Source organism: Ictalurus punctatus, chromosome 17 (assembly GCF_001660625.3).
Source record: "Ictalurus punctatus breed USDA103 chromosome 17, Coco_2.0, whole genome shotgun sequence".
In the NCBI taxonomy this organism is placed as follows: Eukaryota; Metazoa; Chordata; class Actinopteri; order Siluriformes; family Ictaluridae; genus Ictalurus; species Ictalurus punctatus.
Genome location: NC_030432.2, coordinates 23,510,470 through 23,530,364, shown reverse-complemented (window position 1 = coordinate 23,530,364; position 19,895 = coordinate 23,510,470). Strand labels below are relative to the sequence as shown.

The window sequence follows — 19,895 nt, the reverse complement described above, 5'->3', positions numbered from 1 at the left end:
CTGGGTCGTTGGTTGTTGGTATGGTTGTTAGCTGGTGGTGTTGGTCTGGGTCGTTGGTTGTTGGTGTGGTTGTTAGCTGGTGGTGTTGGTCTGGGTCATTGGTTGTTGGTGTGGTTGTTAGCTGGTGGTGTTGGTCTGGGTTGTTGGTGTGGTTGTTAGCTGGTGGTGTTGGTCTGGGTCGTTGGTTGTTGGTGTGGTTGTTAGCTGGTGGTGTTGGTCTGGGTCGTTGGATGTTGTTGGTATGGTTGTTAGCTGGTGGTGTTGGTCTGGGTCGTTGGTTGTTGTTGTGGTTGTTAGCTGGTGGTGTTGGTCTGGGTCGTTGGATGTTGTTGGTATGGTTGTTAGCTGGTGGTGTTGGTCTGGGTCATTGGTTGTTGGTGTGGTTGTTAGCTGGTGGTGTTGGTCTGGGTCGTTGGTTGTTGGTGTGGTTGTTAGCTGGTGGTGTTGGTCTGGGTCATTGGTGTGGTTATTAGCTGGTGGTGTTGGTCTGGGTCGTTGGTTGTTGGTGTGGTTGTTAGCTGGTGGTGTTTTGCTCTGGGTCGTTGATTGTTGGTGTGGTTGTTAGCTGGTGGTGTTGGTCTGGGTCGTTGGTTGTTGGTGTGGTTGTTAGCTGGTGGTGTTGGTCTGGGTCGTTGGTTGTTGGTGTGGTTGTTATCTGGTGGTGTTGGTCTGGGTCGTTGGTTGTTGGTGTGGTTGTTAGCTGGTGGTGTTGGTCTGGGTCGTTGGTTGTTGGTGTGGTTGTTAGCTGGTGGTGTTGGTCTGGGTCGTTGGTTGTTGGTGTGGTTGTTAGCTGGTGGTGTTGGTCTGGGTCGTTGGTTGTTGTTGGCTGGTTGTTGTTGGCGTTGGTTGTTAGCTTGTGGTAGTTGTTGGTTATTGGTGTTTGGCTGTTAGTCATTTGTTGTAGTTGTTATACGGATTTTAAATGTACAGTCTTGGTCTTTGACTAAAGTGTATTTTTTTGTGGCTGATTCTTTGTGTATGTGATTATGTATGAATAATGCACAATCTTTGCCAGCAGATAAATAATTCTAATTAATGTTTAAACCTCCCTGGGAAACAACTTGGCCAGTTGTAATTAACTGCAGTGCTTTTGCAGAACTTGCGGTTTTGTGGTCTGTCTCCGAGTCACTGAGCAAGCGCGGTCATTTGGCAGGTTTAAAGTGCTACGACCCCTGTAACAACCCCTGCCTAAATCAGATCTATTGCTCACCACAGAATATGTGGCAGGCAACTTCTCGCAACACATGATGTTTTAAAAGTGGCCGGCAGAGTGCTATTAAAATATAATTGTTCCTGTTCTTATTAGCTTTATTTTCTTACATTCAGCAGTAGAAGGATTTTTATAGGCCGTGACTAAATCTTTTTATTATATTATGCAGTAGACATCCACTCTGAACACACTGACTACACGACAGGGGGATATTAAAATATATTTGATCTCGTAGTAATTATTCCATTGTGTCCTAAAAAGTTATGAGTCATCATATCTGTTGTTGCTGTTTCCAGAAAACATCCGGCAATAGTTAATTTCGCACTGTGCTGCAACCGGAAGAGCAAACACACGCACACACACACACACACACACACGCACACGCACAAACAGAACTAATTTCTTTGCTTGGTGCTTGTAGTTCCAGCAGGACTTCCAGGTTATGAGTCTGTCATTCAAAAAGCTGCACCTCATCACTCACACCGATTCCCTAATGACAAACCCAGAGAACAAACACACCGCAGCGAGGCTCGTTCCCAGAAACGTCCAGCCGAGTTCTGTGAAGAGGTGTTGCGACTGCTGATGAGGCGATGCGGTGATCTGATTTGGGCCATTATCGGTGTAGAGCAGTGTGTGAGAGCAGTGTGGCTTCCCGGCTGAGTCAGAAAGTAGGAAGAAGTAGCAAACACTGGACAAAACAGATTCATGGTAACTATTATTCAATGCCACCCCCCACCCCCACCCCCACCCTTCCAAGCCGAGTAGTGCTTCATCAGTTGTTTATGAACCTGTGCATTAATGCTGCATGGATAATACTGCAATCATGATTAATAAAGTTGATCTGATTACCAAAAAAAAAACAAAAACAACAACAAACACAACAAATTAGAAAACATGACAACCGAACCAAAAAAACCACAATCATAAAACGCAACATCAGAATGGGAAAACCATGATCTTTGACCGTGGCATGCATATGGTGCCAGATGGGCTGGTTCGAACATTTCAGAACGTGCTGATCTCGTAGGATTTCCACATACCACGTTCCCGTTCCACGTGCAGTGGGTGGCTTGGCGGTTACGGGTCGGGGGTTCGAGCCCCCTCACTGCCGAGCTGCCACAGTTGAGCCCCTGAGCAAGACCCTTAACCCTCTCTGCTCCAGGGGGCGCTGTATCATGTCGGACCCTGCGCTCTGACCCCACCTTCCTGACATGCTGGGGTATGCGAAGAAAAGAATTTCACTATGTATATGTGATCAATAAAGACACATGATCATTATTATCATCACAACAGTCTCTACAGTTGACACAAAATGGTGTGACAAACTAAAATCCTCCAGACTGACTGGTTCCAGCTGACAGAAAGGCTTTGGTAACTCAAATAACCACTCTTTACAACCATGGTGAGCAGAAAAGCATCTCAGAACACACGACATATCGAACCTTGAGGACAGCACAAGACAGTCTTTATGATCACAGCAACACCTACTTGTGATAGTTTTTAGCAGAATGCAAGGCGGTATCACATTCTTAAAATGTTCGAGCTCTGGAAATCTGAAACGTAGACTTCTGTAAACACATATTCCTTGGCTGTTGATGACCATGAAGAACCAATCAGATGTAATGTCTCATGTTAGAGCTGTTTTTTTTTTCTTTCCCCCAGATGTATACATTAGCTTTAATCTAGCCATCGTTTAATAACCAGCACAGAAAGCCTGTCCAGACCTTTGGGTATGAGTCATTATATCCATCAATAACCGATTCCAGGTCAGGCAAACACATACAGGAATTATTTCTTAGCCTTTCTTTATCTCTTTATCTCTCTCTCGCTCTCGCTCACTCTCTCTGTCTATGTGTCTCAGTCTCGCTCTCTACCTCAGTCTGTGTTTCTGGAGTGGAGCCCTTGTAGTCCTTATTGCTGCCACTGGCGTTGCGTGGGTGTTTTGAGTGCAGCGCATTTGCGCAAGCAGACTCTTTGTACAGCTCCGTGCTCAGAGGGTTGGTGCAGTTTGGAAGGTGGATTGCATTCTGATCAGTCTGATGAACCAGCTTCCTCCACTGCAGTGTGTTGCCCTCATGAGAATAAGACTAGCTTGCCAAGACAAAAGCCCTGATTTGCTAAAAGGTTCAGACGTGTACCGACATGTTTCCTCTTACTTTTCACATCACCCAGTTCTTCTTTGGAAATGAAATGCAAGCAGCTCAGTAAAATGTGCTCACACATAAAATAGTGCTCGTTATTTGGGTAAATCAGGGTTTCGGAGGTCTCTAGATGGTTTTTGATTTAGTCTGCACGTAATAGAAGAACCATCCACCGCTTCAGAGTGGTTTCTCATGCCACCGTTGGGCAGAATTGATCCTGAAAACATGTCGCAAATGGAATTCATCAGGCGCACGTTAGCTAAGAAAAAACGGACCAGAGATTTTGGACGTGTGCTTTGATTGGTGGAACAATGCTCACTCGCCTGTCAGTCTGATGCTGGCATCTGAAGTTTGCTTTATTGGACGTACAAGGCAAATACTGTAGATTAAAAAAAAAAAGAAGTAGGTGAAGAAGATCATTGCTACGAGTTTACCATTAGGCATACTGCTCAACTAATTATCATACATTTGTTTTACACATTTAAGCTTTAAGGATGTGCAGTACTGTATATTTCAACGGTGGGCAAAAGATGAATTCATTATCTATCCCATTGGGCGAATGAAAGCTCCAGTGTGCTGCCCAGGCTACCTGGAAACCTAACTGACTAGACCCTGTGGGTGTCCTCCAGGTTCTCCAGTTTCCTCCTGCTTCCTAGAAACCATGCCAGTTGGTGAATTGGCTGAGATAACTCACCCCTAAGCACGTTGGCTTAGTGGTTAGCACATTTGCCTCACACCTCCGGGGTTGGGGGTTTCGATGCCACAAACTCCTGTGTGCACCGAATTCGCATGTTCTTCCCGTCCTTTGTGGGTTTCCTCCCCCAGTCCAGAGACATGCGTTGTACTCTGTCCGGCATCTCTAAATTGTCCATAGTTCCTAACGGGCGTGTGAGAGTGTGTGTGACTGCCCTGCGATGGGTTGGCACCCCGTCCAAGGTGTCCACCGACCTTGTGCCCAAGAATCCCCTGGGATAGCGTCCAGGCTCCCTGTGTAGAATAAGCTGTACAGAAAATGGATGGATGGATGGATGGATGGAACTCACCCCTAGGTGTGAATGAGTGTTCTGGTGCCCTGTGATGGACTGACATCCCATTCAGGTTGTATTCCCAACTCACGCTCAGTGTTCCCACGATAGACTCTGCAACTCCATGGTTATTAAAATAAAAATAAAAAAAACTAGGGAGTGTGGGCTCGGATATGCAGCAGTCAAACAACGCATGTTTAGAAATGAGCATATCACACACACACACTCGCACTTTATCACTACAATCGCACTTTCTTCTGGAGCTGAACACTCATAGCGTGTTTTCTAACCTTAAAATAACTCGGTGTTACGTTCCGCTCTGCCTCTGTGCTCCTGAGATGCTGAAACAAGATGATGATTCAATGTGGGCAGACACGTAATCGCAATTATTTCAGCGCACATCTGGTGTATACGTGATTCAGTCTGATTTGTTTTGCTCCCTAGTTTATACCTACATAGAATTATTAAAGAAATGTCTTTTGTTTTTGTTTGTTTTTTTTTTTCTTTTCTAAAGCATTCAGGCTCGACTCATAAATCTGCTGTACCTTCACAAGTAGTTTTCATTTGCAGCTCTTAAACTTCCTTAAATCCAATTGAGGATTTCTCATCATCTACAATTCAATTACCTTCGCACTGTAATAAAAAAAAAAAAAAAAAAAAAGTTATTACGTCTGCCAAATGTATGGTAGTTAGTTCATGATGAGATCGTGTTTATCATTAATAACCCTCTATTGGGTAGCTCCTCCTCCTGCTCTGACGTCAGGCACACGCAGGAGGAGGAGTGAGGGATCATTCAGCGACTCGACTCATTCACAGAAATCTAACACACACACACACACACACACACATACAAACACATATACACACACTAACACACACATATACAGGCAACATGAGCTCAGCAGCTATATCACTCTGCTCCAGCAGCTCACTACACTGTGGAACAGGTAAGATTATATCAAATCTTCTCACCCAAGAGGGAAATTTTATTCAGGTGGGTGTGTGTTTCTTTTCTTTTAATTATACGTCTAAACTGGGTCTTAGAGCTTGTTTTAAAGGCTGATATCTTTGTGCTAAAATGATAACCTGACCTTATTGACATATACGTTATATATAAAGCTGGATATGTACATATTCTGGTTCTCGATCCGAGCTACTGTGCATGTCGTTTGCACTTTCACAGTGTTGTAGGTTCTAGATCAATCCCCTCATGGTTGCTATCTACCACAAGGGCTGAATCTACACACGCACGGGTTTTGGGATCATTTCCGAGGTGACGGTCATGAACGTCATTTTCAGTTTTCCCTCCTGAGATAACAAGCGTCGTATTTTAATTTGAGTGGTTAATTCGGTTTACTGTTTCCACCAGATGTTCTTACCGGTCATGAGAGCGTGTATTAAATGAAATCTACATGTTGTGAGAGGACCACGTCACCAAAACGTACACGGAAATAATCAGGGACTTGGTGATTTGATGGAGCGGGGATTCCGCTACCAGACTGGAGTTATTATTCCGAATGGATGGTGTGAAGTGTGTTATCGCTTTAAAACGCAGCGAGTTGCCAATTTATTCGTTAAGGTATAACACGTCATTATTATTATTATTTTTTATCCGTTTATAGTTACGTGTAAATGCTGCATCCGCAAAACCAGTTAGTTCTTGTTAACACTTATGTTATACAACCGTTGTAAACAGTCGTTCTCTCAGGAGCTGCTGTCTCTCTCTCTCTCTCTCTCTCTCTCTCTCTCTCTCTCTCTCTCTCTCTCTCTCTCTCTCTGGAAGTTAGCAAGAACGACATGTTACCAAGAAACCGCGAAAAAAAAAAACCTCCATCCCGAATCGGAACGCGTAGTTCCAGCTTGACTTCCGACTGTTACAAAACTCTGACACTGGAGACTCATTCCAAAAAAAAAATAAAAAATGTCCTCACAGAAAACTTAAAAAAAAACAACAACAACAATATAGCTTTTTTTTAAAAAATGTTACAACTTTATAACTGAAGTAAATGTTAGTACGTGTCAGTTAATGTATTAATGTATTAACGAGTAGGGGTAAACTACATCAGACATGCCCTATAAGAAAGAAAATGAATTAAACATGCATCATTTCAAATTGTTTACATTATTTGCCATATGCAGCTGCGTACACACACACACACACACACACACACACACACACAGCATTGAATGGTGCTGGATTACTTTCTTAATTGACATCGAGCCTCCTTATTGAGTAGAAATGTCTCTTCAAATCCCACTATAGTACTAGTACGTGCTCTCGGCCCGGGACGCCGCTCCTTCGCCTACAAGGGTGAAATGAATACAGTATCATTTATTCGTTTAGCAGACGCTATTATCTATAAACATTTAAAACCAGTGTTCTATAAGGTTATTTTCCAGTGTTAGAGTCTTAGGTTTATTTTGACCGCTTTGAACTGATGCACATTTAATTCATGTCCTTTCTTATAGAACAGGTTTGATTGAGTTTACCCCTATGTGATAATTAATAGGCCTACATCAAGCAACAAACGCGCACTAACGTACCCGAGGTGGTCGTTATTCACGGATGAACCGATACGAGGTTAGCTCTTCATCAGTTTGTTGTTAGTACATGCATTACCTCATCCTTAGTTCATATTTTAGGATTAATTCGGGTATTAGTCCACGCTTATTCATGTGCTGTTATTGTAAAGTGTTACCGTGAAAGTAATGTTATGTTATGACCTGAATTAATGTCTCTGCTGTCCTCAGCTAATGGAACAGCAGGGAGTCAGCTGTCTACGCCTCGCTCGGGCAAGTCCCCGAGTCCGTCTCCCACCAGCCCAGCCAGCCTCAGGAGACGACGGGTAAGAACTCCTTATTTACTCCTTGTTTCATCCTTGGAAATGATACGTTCAGAAAATAAACGAGGCATAACAATAAAAAAAAAAAAAAAAAGACTAGTCGTGAAGTCGGGAAGCACAAAAAAAGTTGTGATGTTTATTTTAATTGATGTACATGTATTTCTAATGCAGACATCTGTATTCTATGTGAATTCTAGCTGAAGGTTGTAGTATAGGCAGAAGCCCAGTCTGCTGTACTGGTAGGTGTGATAAAAGTTTTCTGGTTATACTGGAACCATTATACAACAAATTCTCACAGAATAAACTCTCACCAGAAACCAAAGGAGCAGCCAAGATAGACAGGGTAATAAGTTATACAGTAAGTAATAAGGGGAATTAATAGCTACTACGGTGGTTTTGTTTAAATGCATGCTTAAGTTATTGCACAGTTTCCTAACTGTGTGTTCCCATAAGTAAGTAAAAAGTAAGTAAGTTAATGTTTGCATAAGCCAAACCGAACTGAAATTTTCCACCAGGTATAAAATGGTCGATTTTCTTCGTACTCGCATGCATATGTTGATAACCCGTTTAGTGCAAAGTAGAGGTCGACCGATTGATCGGTTTTGATGATTAATCGGCACGGGTAACCGTTTGAAAAAATAAAATACAGTAGAGCGGCCTCTAGAGGCGAAATAAAAACTCTCACAGACCAATTTTGTCGTGCTGTTTGAAGTGTTTTTTTTTTTATTTTTTTATTCATTTTGGAGTGGTGCATTTTGTTTCAGTTTGGATGTATATCTTTTCTTGGCTTTAATATTTATGAATCGATATTAATAAATATTTTAATATGTCTATATTTCTTTCATTTAAAAAAAAAGTACGGAACATTTTCACTGTTTATTCTTGTAATAAAGTTCAGCAGTATTTTACTCGGAGTGTTACGTTTTGCATCGAGGATACATTTTAAAAACTATCAGTTGGTTAATCGCTTATCGGCAGGTATCACCCAACTTAGCAATCGGTATCGGTAAAACTCATCGGTCGACCTCTAGCGCAAAGTGAGTTTCCTACCCACGGGCGATTGTTTACTCGTTTATGGCTATGAGCAGGCAGACTGGCCCATCCTCCGTTTACTTTTGTACGAAAGATTTTTTAATGATTAGTTTTACTTGTCTTAATTTATGGGTTTGTGTCAGCTCACTTTCTTTATTTTTCATACCGTTAAATTAATGCCAATAATATAAACAATTTCTTTCCTACTAAAGAAAAACACGGACAATTCACAGAACCTTAGTGGTCGCGTCGAATTCCCGCTCTAGAGAGCTTCCATATCTGATGGTTGTATTTTCTTTTCCATGCCACTTGTGCTTATGATACGGTTGGAGAACAAGTCGATACACACACGGATGTATTTAAAAGCCATTCGGAATAAAAGCTTCTCTGTCGGTCTGAGCAGCGTCAGAACGTGTCCATACATTGGCATGGTGTGCGTGCGGGAAGCAGTACTGAACTTCACCATACCTGCTTCCCAGCTGTTATTCTTAGCACGTTTAGGACAGAGCGTTTCTATGGAAACTGCTGTTTTTATTCCTACAACGTCTCTGTCCTGTGCCACATGTACAGCGGCATACAGGAAGTGTGAGGAACACCACAGTGTTAGAGTACTTTATGTTTCAGGTGTTATGTTATTGTTACCGTCGCCTCCATGGGAACTTGCCTTCTGTGCATGGACCCGCCATTTTGTCAGACTACTCATGGACACAATAAACACAACATCACAAAGTATTCTGATTTGTCAGATGAACAGGTGAAAGTTCTGAGTTTGTATTAGAGGCATTTCAATAAAGGGTTGTGTTCACAAGGGCATATGATACCTACGTTAACACTTTAACAACCAACCTAAACATACAGTATATAATCATTTATTAAAGCTTATTCCAACTGGTGTCCACTGTACCGTATGAAAAGTGCAGTAGGCTACACCACACTTGGGAGAAAATAGAGTAAAAACAAGTAGTATTAAAATAATAGTATTAAAATTATCAAGACAAGACAGCTCAACTCTCTCAAGAGATCCCAGACCGAGCCAATAATGACTTAACTGCATACTGATTAGAGCTGTGCCAATAATGCAAATATGTCACATCGTTTGTCTGTTTTTGTTTCACTCCGTTACTCTTTAAAACATTTGAAATGTGTACACACACACTGTATTTGGCAGAGCTCCCAGCACAGCGGCTCATCTCTCTCTCTGGCTTCTACTAAAGTGTGCAGTTCCATGGATGAAGGTGATGGTCCTGCTAGTGAAGGTAATAATGCAGAACTCTGTGTTTTCTGACTGACTTCCATATCCAAGTCTTTAGTTGTGTGGTCCGGTTTTATCTCTGTACCAATGGTATTGTGGAGAGGCGTGGATTGTCTCCTCAGCAGGGTGCTCACACCCCTATCTTTTTCCATCGCACTGCTCACTAGCAGCGAAACACAGCCTGCGTCCCAACTGGCGTACTCTCTTTACAAAACGGTATCCGAGATGAGAATTAGTATGTCCCGAATCATAGTATGTTGAAACGGGTATCCCAAAGGTACCCAGATGGTCTACTATTTCCGGTAGGTTTTCAAAGTGTGGATCTGTGGATACTTTTCCAGCTCGTATTTCCCACAACTCTTTGTGCGGGGAAGGCAGAGCTTTGTGACGGTTTGCTTCGCTGAATTCAAGGATGCATTTCAGAATACACGAAATGTGGAGAATATAAATCAAGGGAATGATGGATACAATGACATCGTATAAATTATATGAGGGATAACGGAAGTAGAAAGGCTGAAATGTAACAAGGAGTTTGTTTATGGTGACAGTGTTCTCTTCTGGGCAACAACGTTCTCTTCCTGTTAGTAAACACACTCGCACACCAATGGTAGCAGAGCTGCCATGCAAGGCGCTAACTTGCCATCGGGAGCAACTCGGGGTTCAGTGTCTCGCCCGAGGACACTTCGGAATATGGATTCACGTGGGCCGGGAATCGAACCGCCGACCCTACGATTAGTGTACAACCCGCTCTACCACCTGAGCCACAACCGCCTGGATACTACATGTCCCAATGTTTGCATACTCTTTTAAAGCACTCAAAAGTATGCATTTTTTCTTCACAAAAAGAGTAGATCATTTTATTACATAGTATAAGTATACCAATCGGGACGCAGAAACAGAGTCAATATACTCTTCACACAGAAACCCAACAGTGTCCGAACTAATCGTATAAACAGTCTTGCAGTGGTAAAATAATTCGTTTATTTATACTGATTGAAAACGTCCAATGGGTCGATTTCCATTCCGCCGGAGGAATAGAATAACAGTGTACAGGGAGAAAGGGTTAAACCTTTCTGTGCTTGACAAATCATTGGAAATGTAATGCGTAGCAATTTACCCACGTATCTGCTGCTAATGCGAAACATACAAGGCTTATAATATATCACGTTAGCACTGGGTTTCAACCATATCAGCGAGTGTCAGGTGTCTTTATTAAATGCTTAACAGCTCACTAACACCAACATTAACCCCCTTACACCTGCCAGTTCAACACTCATTTTTAGTTCAACACTCATTTTTAGAAAATGAGTTACAGGAGTTTAAGTGCTTATAGTTAGGGCCAAACACATTTTATATATGCAAGTTCACAGAGGGAAATCAACGTACTAACATTTGTAGTTCGTACAAGAAAAAAGCCTGAATGTAATTGCAAAGATTTTCAGCTTTGCGTTAAAATCATGCAATTAGCATAAGGTTAGTTAACCATCCAGCGCTGTTTCAGAATCTGAAAACGTTTCATTTCAAATTGCAACGACAGCTCTTACTTTATACGTTTATACCAAAGTCATGTGATGCACGTATATAGAGTTTGAATGTTACTATGTGTTGTACTAAAAATAAATAAATAAAGTCTGATTATTCACCTAGGAAGTGCCGGGAAAGTGCGACAACAAAATGCTTGTCTAATCAAGTAAATGCAACCGAATTAGCATGACATTAACGCCTGCCTAACCAAGACTATTTACAGCATTAATTAGCATTAAGACATCCTTGATAACATTAATAAACCGTAACTAATGATAATATAATAATTACCATCTGTATCAAATTATTAACATCACTATAAACTAATGTTCGGATTTATTCGTGACTAAATACAGCCACAGTAACCAAACGAATGTCTCAACTTCAGCTATAGATATTTAGCGACGTGTACGTTCTTTTATATTTATGTTCTTCGTAGTCATGGAGGTGTTTGTTATTTATTTCACATTTTGAATAAAGTCAATTAATATAACGGTTTGTTGATGGTCAGCATAGTTTTTGGTGAATTAATGCTGAAGCTCAGCGTTTTTTAATATTCTTAATCTTAATTCATGTAAAATGGCACCACGGGAATCATTTAAAAGCGTTCCAGTGCTATAATATTGAACACCATATACTGTAGCTCTTGATACATATAACGTTTGGGGAAAAAAAAAAAAAAAAAGAATATATATTATGTGTGTGTATGTTTTATTACTTTATTTTGTCCTAAGGGTGTACAAACTTTTGCAGTCCGTGATACTGTAATGCTCCTACACGAGCGTGTCCATGATTGACAGTTGAAATGTGATGTGTTGTAGCTGAGGTGGTGGACGAAGGCCCTCAGGTTCCTGCCTCTATAGCTGAGAGGTACAAGGTGGGAAGGATGATTGGAGATGGCAACTTCGCTGTGGTGAGGGAGTGTGTGGAGAGATCCACGGGCCGAGAGTACGCACTCAAAATCATCAACAAGGGCAAATGTAGGGGCAAGGTGAGATACGCAGACTAGAACGTCACATCATTTTTCACCAAAATGAGTCCTCTCATAGATGTGTTCTAAGGACTGTGGCGCTCAAAGTGGGGTCCTGGTTCCATCAAAGGACCATGAAGTATGTTCTATGTGAAAGAAGGGGCCAGAGATGTTCCTTTTTAAATTTGACCATTATCAATGATTATTGTATTATTATATGTATGGTATTATTGACACATTATTTTTTATTAACCTATTTGACTGGTGACTCAATCCAAACCTCAATAATTCAATTATAACCTTATTAGTGTCAGCCTGAATCCAATTTTTTATTTATTTATTTATTTTCAGAGTGGAATGTTCAGGACTTTGGCAAAACCCAATGGCTCCAGTATATATGCACGATAGTATGGCACATATTTAATAAACCTGATATTGTAAAGTTGAAATCTGTTCATAAATTCATTGTATTATGTTCATATCCAGGCATTTCTAGGCTGGAGTGTACACGATTCTGACTTCAGGATTCGATTCAATTTGATCCCCCCCCTTTTTTAATTCTAATTTCTGAATCATTAACAATGCAAAACAATGTTCGTCTGTATGAAACTGAATAAAAAATAAAAAAAAGAAGAAGAATTCTCCCCAAAATTTGTTTGAATAAACAAAGTCTCCGACCTGGGCAAAACGGTAGTTTGAAATATAATAACGAGCTCCGTAGCGGCATCTGCGGCATCATTTTAATTGGAAATAGAGCTCCAAAGATGGCTAAAATGACGGATTTCTGCAGCCTCTCTCTTGGGCACTGTAGATTGCAGTGACACACGGCTGGATTCATTTGAAAGCTACTTAAGAGCTTGTTGTAACTGTTAAATCATATAACATATAATGTTGAGATCCAGAGCTATCGGTCCCAGCACGCACTGTATAGTATTATTATAAACTGGGACCTCTGGTGTTCAAACAGTGCAATTAATTCAATTAGATGCATAATTAGTAGAAAGTTGATTTCCATGATGCGAATCGTCACCTTTTTGTGTCACGATGTATTGTTACACTCTTACCAGGCAGTCTAATGATGATTAATAATAGTCATGAAGGTATGCCGTATGTGCACAGGAACATATGATCCAGAACGAGGTGTCCATTTTAAGGAGGGTGAAACACCCCAACATAGTCCTGCTGATCGAGGAGATGGACACCTACAGTGAGCTCTACCTGGTCATGGAGCTAGTCAAGGTAACAAATTACTTTCATATTTGGAATTACAATGTACATTTTAACAAGATAATATTGGGGGGTGGGGGGGGGTTTGAAAATGTATTAAAGTTTTGTAATAATGCTGTCGGTCTCCAGACTCTATTTGTAGAGATATAACAGCAATGTCCCCAATTCTTCCTGACATAAATGGGTTACAATAGTGGAGGACTGGGGATTGGGGATTGTTTCTAATTTGCATATCGATGCATATTCATTACATCCTTAGACTTGTTGTGGGAATAAAAGGTGTCAATATTTCTTGGCCATTAGAACACATATCAAACATACAAATGAATAGTTTAATAGGTTAAGTTGACGAATATTTGCAGGGCATGTAGACCTCAGTTTATTTGTAGATCATGTACAGTTCGGATTGTGTATGTCTGCAGGGTGGTGACCTATTCGATGCCATCACATCCACAAATAAGTACACTGAGAGGGACGCCAGTGGGATGCTGTACAACTTGGCCAGCGCCATAAAGTACCTGCACAGCCTGAACGTGGTGCACAGAGACATCAAACCCGAGAACCTGCTGGTACACGTTTTACTTTTAGTAAATGGTTGAAACTGTCGGAAATCTAATTTACACAATTTTCAGCCGGAGTATGCTTTGCTACAAACCGTAAAGGGATATCTCCATCATCCTGTAATCTTTTCTGAGAATATGTAAACGTAACCAGAGTGTACCGTTCCCGAGCGTGCTTGACCCCAGAAGTCCAGTTCGTTTGAGTAGTGTGATACTAGGGGCACTAGGGGGCAGTGGTGGCTTAGCGGTTGCGGCTCTGGGTTACTGAACAGAAGGTCGGGGGTTCAAGCCCCAGTACTGCCAAGCTGCCACGGTTGGGCCCTTGAGCAAGGCCCTTTACCCTCTCTGCTCCAGGGGGCGCTGTATCATGTCAGACCCTGCACTCTGACCCCACCTTCCTGACATGCTGGGGTATACGAAGAAAAGAATTTCACTGTGCATATGTATATGTGATCAATAAAGTCTCATTATCATTACATGAGCACTCTCAAAACATGACATGATTTACGATCGCAGAAATGAATGATTATGCAATATTCGCAGGAATTGCAATTTTTCTAAATTACCACAGATTCGGGCCAAGACACGTGACGGCATTCATTCAAAGCCCTCTTCGATCCACGTGTGTCAAACATGAGTACAGATAAAAGGTCTCAAGATGTGAATAAAGGTTTGGGTATTGTGGGTGAGACAGACTTCCATTAGTAGTTAGCCTCGTAGCGTTGGTGCAAAACTAAAGATGTAAAAGTCAGACATGCTGATGGACTACATTTAGGGGGAGCAAAAAGTTATAAAGAAAATGTTTTGGGGTTTTTAGCCAAACTTTACTAAAAACTTTGGCTGTTGTTGTTGTTACCATTGCTGTTAGTGTTGTTCTTACTGATGTTGCTGTTACAGTTGTTGTTCCAGAGTTGTTGTTGCTGCTGTTGTTGTTACATAATTGTTGCTGTTGTTACGGTTGTTGTTACAGTCGTTGTTCAAGAGCTGTTGTTGATGTTCTTACAGAGTTGTTGTTGTTCCAGAGTTGTTGTTGTTGTTGTTACAGAGTTGTTGTTACTGTTGTTCGAACAGAGTTGTTGTTGTTGGTACATAGTTGTTGTTGATGATACAGAGTTTTTGTTGTTACAGAGTTGTGGTTAGTGTTGTTGGTACAGAGTTGTTGTTGGTACAGAGTTGTTGTTGTTACAGAGTTGTGGTTAGAGAGTTGTTGTTACAGAGTTGTGGTTAGTGTTGTTGGTACAGAGTTGTTGTTGTTACAGAGTTGTGGTTAGAGAGTTGTTGTTACAGAGTTGTGGTTAGTGTTGTTGGTACAGAGTTGTTGTTGGTACAGAGTTGTTGTTGTTACAGAGTTGTGGTTAGAGAGTTGTTGTTACAGAGTTGTGGTTAGTGTTGTTGGTACAGAGTTGTTGTTGTTACAGAGTTGTTGTTACTGTTGTTGGTACAGAGTTGTTGTTATTACAGAGTTGTGGTTAGAGAGTTGTTGTTACAGAGTTGTGGTTAGTGTTGTTGGTACAGAGTTGTTGTTACTGTTTTTACGGAGTTGTTGTTAGAGTTGTTGTTACTGTTGTTTGAGAGCTGTTGTTGTTACAGAATTGTTGTTATTGTTCTTACTGTTATTGTCATGATTGTCTTTATTTTTAGTATTGTTCTTACTGTTGTTGTTACAGGTTTTGTAGTATTCTTGCAGTGAGAGAGAGAGAGACAGAGAGAGTGAGACAGAGAGAGAGAGAGAGACAGAGAGAGTGAGAGAGAGAGAGACAGAGAGTGAGACAGAGAGAGAGAGAGACAGAGAGAGTGAGACACAGAGAGAGAGAGACAGAGAGAGAGTGAGACAGACAGAGAGAGAGAGAGAGAGAGAAAGAGAGACAGAGAGTGTGAGACAGAGAGAGTGAGACAGAGAGAGAGAGAGACAGAGAGACAGAGAGAGAGAAACAGAGAGAGAGAGAGAGACAGAGAGAGAAAGACAGACAGAGAGAGAGAGAGAGAGTCAGACAGAGAGAGAAAGACAGAGAGTGAGAGAGAGAGACAGAGTGAGACAGAGAGAGTGAGACAGAGAGAGAAATTACAGTATCAGGGAGGTTGCTAAATCTAGCCTTCCAAGTTAGCTCATCCATTCACCCACTCCACTGATAGCAGTTAAAAGCTTCCATCAGGCAAATAGTGAAGCTGTGTGTGTGTGTGTGTGTGTGTGTGTGTGTGTGTGTGTGCACATTTGTCTACAAATATAACTATACCTACAGTTTTACCCCTATGGTGACATTTGCCTTGGTGCCCAAGGTTAAAAACATGTTTTTAGATGTTTATTTAAATAAAATATTTTTTTTTTCTGTCAATGAATAGTAAAATCTGTGTGTCTGAATGTGTGTGTGTGTGTGTGTGTGCGTGTGTGTGTGTGTGTGTGTGTCTAAGGTCTATGAGCACCAGGATGGCAGCAAGTCTCTGAAGCTGGGGGATTTTGGCTTGGCCACGGTGGTAGATGGACCTCTGTACACCGTGTGTGGCACTCCGACATACGTAGCTCCAGAAATCATCGCAGAGACGGGGTGAGTCACCGCTGCGCCCCACCCTTCTCCATCAGCCTTACATAACACATCATTCCTGTGCAATACCAACACCGTGCACTTGAACCTGACTGAGCGTGGTTTCTCTCCGATAGTTATGGCCTGAAGGTGGACATCTGGGCGGCCGGTGTTATTACCTACATCCTGCTCTGTGGCTTTCCTCCTTTCCGTGGGTATGTAGTGCATGTCGTAAACTCGGCAGCAAAGAAATCTATTACAGCGGACATCGCTATTAAAACCCGAGAAGCGTTTAACAGTCTTAGAGGTCAATTCTTAAGCCAGTTTTCCGAATACATATACACACCCATGCATTTACAGAGCAGGACTGAAGATCAATATCATGAATATGAATATCCGCTGTACTGACTAGACATACTCCCCCTGGTGGTGAAGTAGCACAATGACGACTCCCACACTCTAAGTGTGACTAAGCTCTCTCTAGTAGAAAGAGTTCAAATTTAGTATATACACACACTGCAAACTGACTTAGCAAGTTAAAATATCCTGAATATATTAAATCAACTATCAAAACTTATAACAACGCATTCAGTCCAACGTTTGTTCCATCGTTTATGATATATATATATATATATATATATATATATATATATATATATATATATATATATATATATATATCCACTTTTATGATTAGTTTTTATATATAAAAAAGAAAAAGTATACATTTGAGACCACAGTTACCTAAAACTATAAATATTGCTTCTGGAAATAATGAAAATTACAGAGATAAAGAGCACAGATGCTTTAAATTGTGTTGAGTTTTAACTCTTTTTTTTTTTCTTTTCTGCTAAACATTTTGTAGCTAGCTGCTAAATATAGTACAATTACATGGCAATGTGGGCGAATTCAACGCATATGCCTCTTTATTGTATTGTTTTTAAGATGATCGGATTACGAAGCCTATTTGTAGATATTTTTACTCACTCTTGAAATTGTCTCATTCCAGTAGCAGATAATTTGGCTTATTTTAATTGGGTAGCGCGTTTGGCACGCACCTCCGGGGTCGGGGGTTCGAATCCGACTTCAGGCCTGTGTGCACGGCGTTCGCATGCTTGCCCCTGTGCTTCAGAGGCTTCCTCCAGGTACTCCGGTTTCCTCCCACAGTCCCAAGACATGTGTTGTAGGCTGATTGGCATTTCCATACTGTTTGAATGGGTGTGTATGTGATTTTGCCGTGCGATGGGTCAGCACCCTGTCCGGCGTGTCCCCTGCCTCGTGAACTAGATTCCCAGGGACGACACTGCGTAGGATAAGCGGTACAGAAAATGGATGGATGGATGGAAGTGTTTATTTATAGATACAAGCTAAATTATCTACCAATAGAATAAAATAATAATATCGAGCTTAAAACTGATAAGTGTCTAGAAATGGTCTTATCTCATTAGGAGAAATATTAGATAACTTTTTTTTTTTTTTAATTATTTCCGTTATTCACGATATCTTCACTTGCTATCAAGGTATCAGTGAAAATATGTATGGATACAAATTAATATTTGAAACTGTTTTAAATGATGGACGTTTGAAATGAAATGGATTTTAATGATTTAAACTTTTTTTTTTTTTTTTTTTTTTTTTAAATGTTGAATTGCAAAGAAAAACTGAAAAGAAAGATTTTATTAACATATAATGTTTGCTCCACTCTGAAGGCAAGGGTGTGCGTGTGTGTGTGTGTGTGTGTGTGTGTGTGTAGGAGCACTGAAGATCAGGAGGCTCTGTTTGATCAGATTCTCACAGGACAGCTAGATTTCCCTCTGCCATATTGGGACAACGTGTCTGACTCTGCGAAGGTACACAAATCAGACAGGCTCGGTGCGCTGTATCATGACCCGAGTGAAAGTTTGGCATGCTGGAGCAGACATGAGTGCGGCAGTCTTTCAATACCTGACCCGGTCTCTCTAAATGACTCCGCATGTCTGTCGCTTTGCAGGAGCTCATCACGTGTATGCTGCAGGTGGAGGTCGAGCAGAGATACACAGCTCTGCAGGTTTTAGACCATCCGTGGGTCAACGTAAGTCGTCCGAATCTCCTTTAGTGGTTTTTCCTACCCAATCTCATGGATTAAACCTGAAGTGACATGCCGCTCGGTCTGTTCTCCAGGACGACGGCTTGTCTGAGAACGGTCATCAGCTGTCAGTGGCTGGAAAAATAAAGAAGCACTTCATCACAGGGTCCAAGTCCAGCAGCACAGTGCCCGGCGTCTCTGTTATAACAGTAAGAAGCACGTTTTTACTTACACACTCCATCTCGTGAAGCTTCTGCGCTTTCCTCTTTAAATATCAACCGAACAGAAAATATATATAACGAGGTCAGATTGGAATGTGATTTACTTTAAAGGAACCGAGTTCAGGAATAAAGCTCGATACGGTGAGTTAGGAATTAAACACCGACTGTGATAGGAAAATAATCATGATGGTGTTTTGTGATGTCATGCGGTGTTACCGTTACATTCTCCTATCTAACGGTACCTCGTAAAGTCTTTTATTCCTCTTATACCACAGCAGTTACATGTTTCCGCTTCTCACATAATGACACGTCGGGCATTTGATCCGTTCGTAGCTCGTACGTGTCGTGTAAAACGATCCGACGCTGTACCGTGCGGCACGTCTCGTACTCTGTAGCGGCATATTTGGTCGTTCTCTCACCGGCCTTTCCTTTTCCGTTCTTAAAGTTAAGACGAGGCACGGAAACTGGGACGAGACGACGTCCTCGATCCTGAAAACTTTCACGTAGCAGTGACACCGGAGACTCCTTCCAGATACGTGAAACCTCCCTTTACAGAAAACGTCACCATGTCAGAAACTCCATCGTGTAATTCCCCGTGTCAGCTGTTACTATAGAAACTGCCGGCGTGCGTTAATAATGATATAAAAATGTGATTTGCAGCTGGAGCGACAGCCGGAGCCGCTGTTCCAGAAAATCCATCAACACCATTTGCTCATCATACAGTATACACAAACGATAATAGCAGCAAAATTGAAGCGATCCCTAGTAGTTTTAGTTTAATTTCAACTTCAAGCACTTAAGTATTAGCACCCCCTAATGTTATACATGGTATCTGGCAGTTGTTCAGAGCATCACTTTCAAAGATCGCAGTTTCTCTGTGTAACATTTAAAGCGATATCATTGGTGCTTTGTGATGATTTGCGCTGATGCCAAATGACAACAATATACCAGTTTTAACCTATTTAAAAGATCTACATTTCACTCAGGTCTTATCTGATTATCGGATTTCTTGCACACGGGAATTTTAGGGATCTCGCGCTTCATGACCCATCCATGCTTTTTGTCTTATTTGAACACAAACTCGATTTCTCTCGGAACTGATTCCCGTTTCCGAGCACAGTCATCCCAGTGCCTTTCAGGCCGTTAAACGTAACAAACCGCTGTAATCCGCCGAGGCGCGCCGGCCTTCGTGAATTCAGCTCCAGAAGTATTGGCGCCCTTCAGGATTTGAAATCGACGTACGGTGAGCCAGACTCTGAGCACTTTCTGAGAGGATCCAGCAGAAGAAATCGGCGGGTGCCGATAA

At 41.5% G+C, this 19,895-nt stretch overlaps 1 protein-coding gene across 3 annotated transcripts in view; it reads left to right on the top strand.

The window, feature by feature from the left end:
- The window catches only part of dclk1b (doublecortin-like kinase 1b), a 47,346-nt gene that overhangs the window by 22,675 nt on the left and 4,776 nt on the right, over positions 1-19,895 (top strand). For 2 of the 3 annotated variants that reach the window (XM_053687477.1, XM_053687478.1), the window contains 10 exons: positions 7,128-7,222; positions 9,420-9,507; positions 11,849-12,018; positions 13,117-13,236; positions 13,647-13,793; positions 16,194-16,327; positions 16,441-16,518; positions 18,057-18,153; positions 18,294-18,374; positions 18,464-18,577. In XM_053687477.1, coding sequence (XP_053543452.1) covers positions 7,128-7,222; positions 9,420-9,507; positions 11,849-12,018; positions 13,117-13,236; positions 13,647-13,793; positions 16,194-16,327; positions 16,441-16,518; positions 18,057-18,153; positions 18,294-18,374; positions 18,464-18,577 — 1,124 coding nt within the window. Of the gene's footprint in view, positions 1-2,050; positions 5,324-7,127; positions 7,223-9,419; positions 9,508-11,848; positions 12,019-13,116; positions 13,237-13,646; positions 13,794-16,193; positions 16,328-16,440; positions 16,519-18,056; positions 18,154-18,293; positions 18,375-18,463; positions 18,578-19,895 lie in introns of those variants that run through there. The other variant, XM_053687479.1, reaches the window with a different exon arrangement.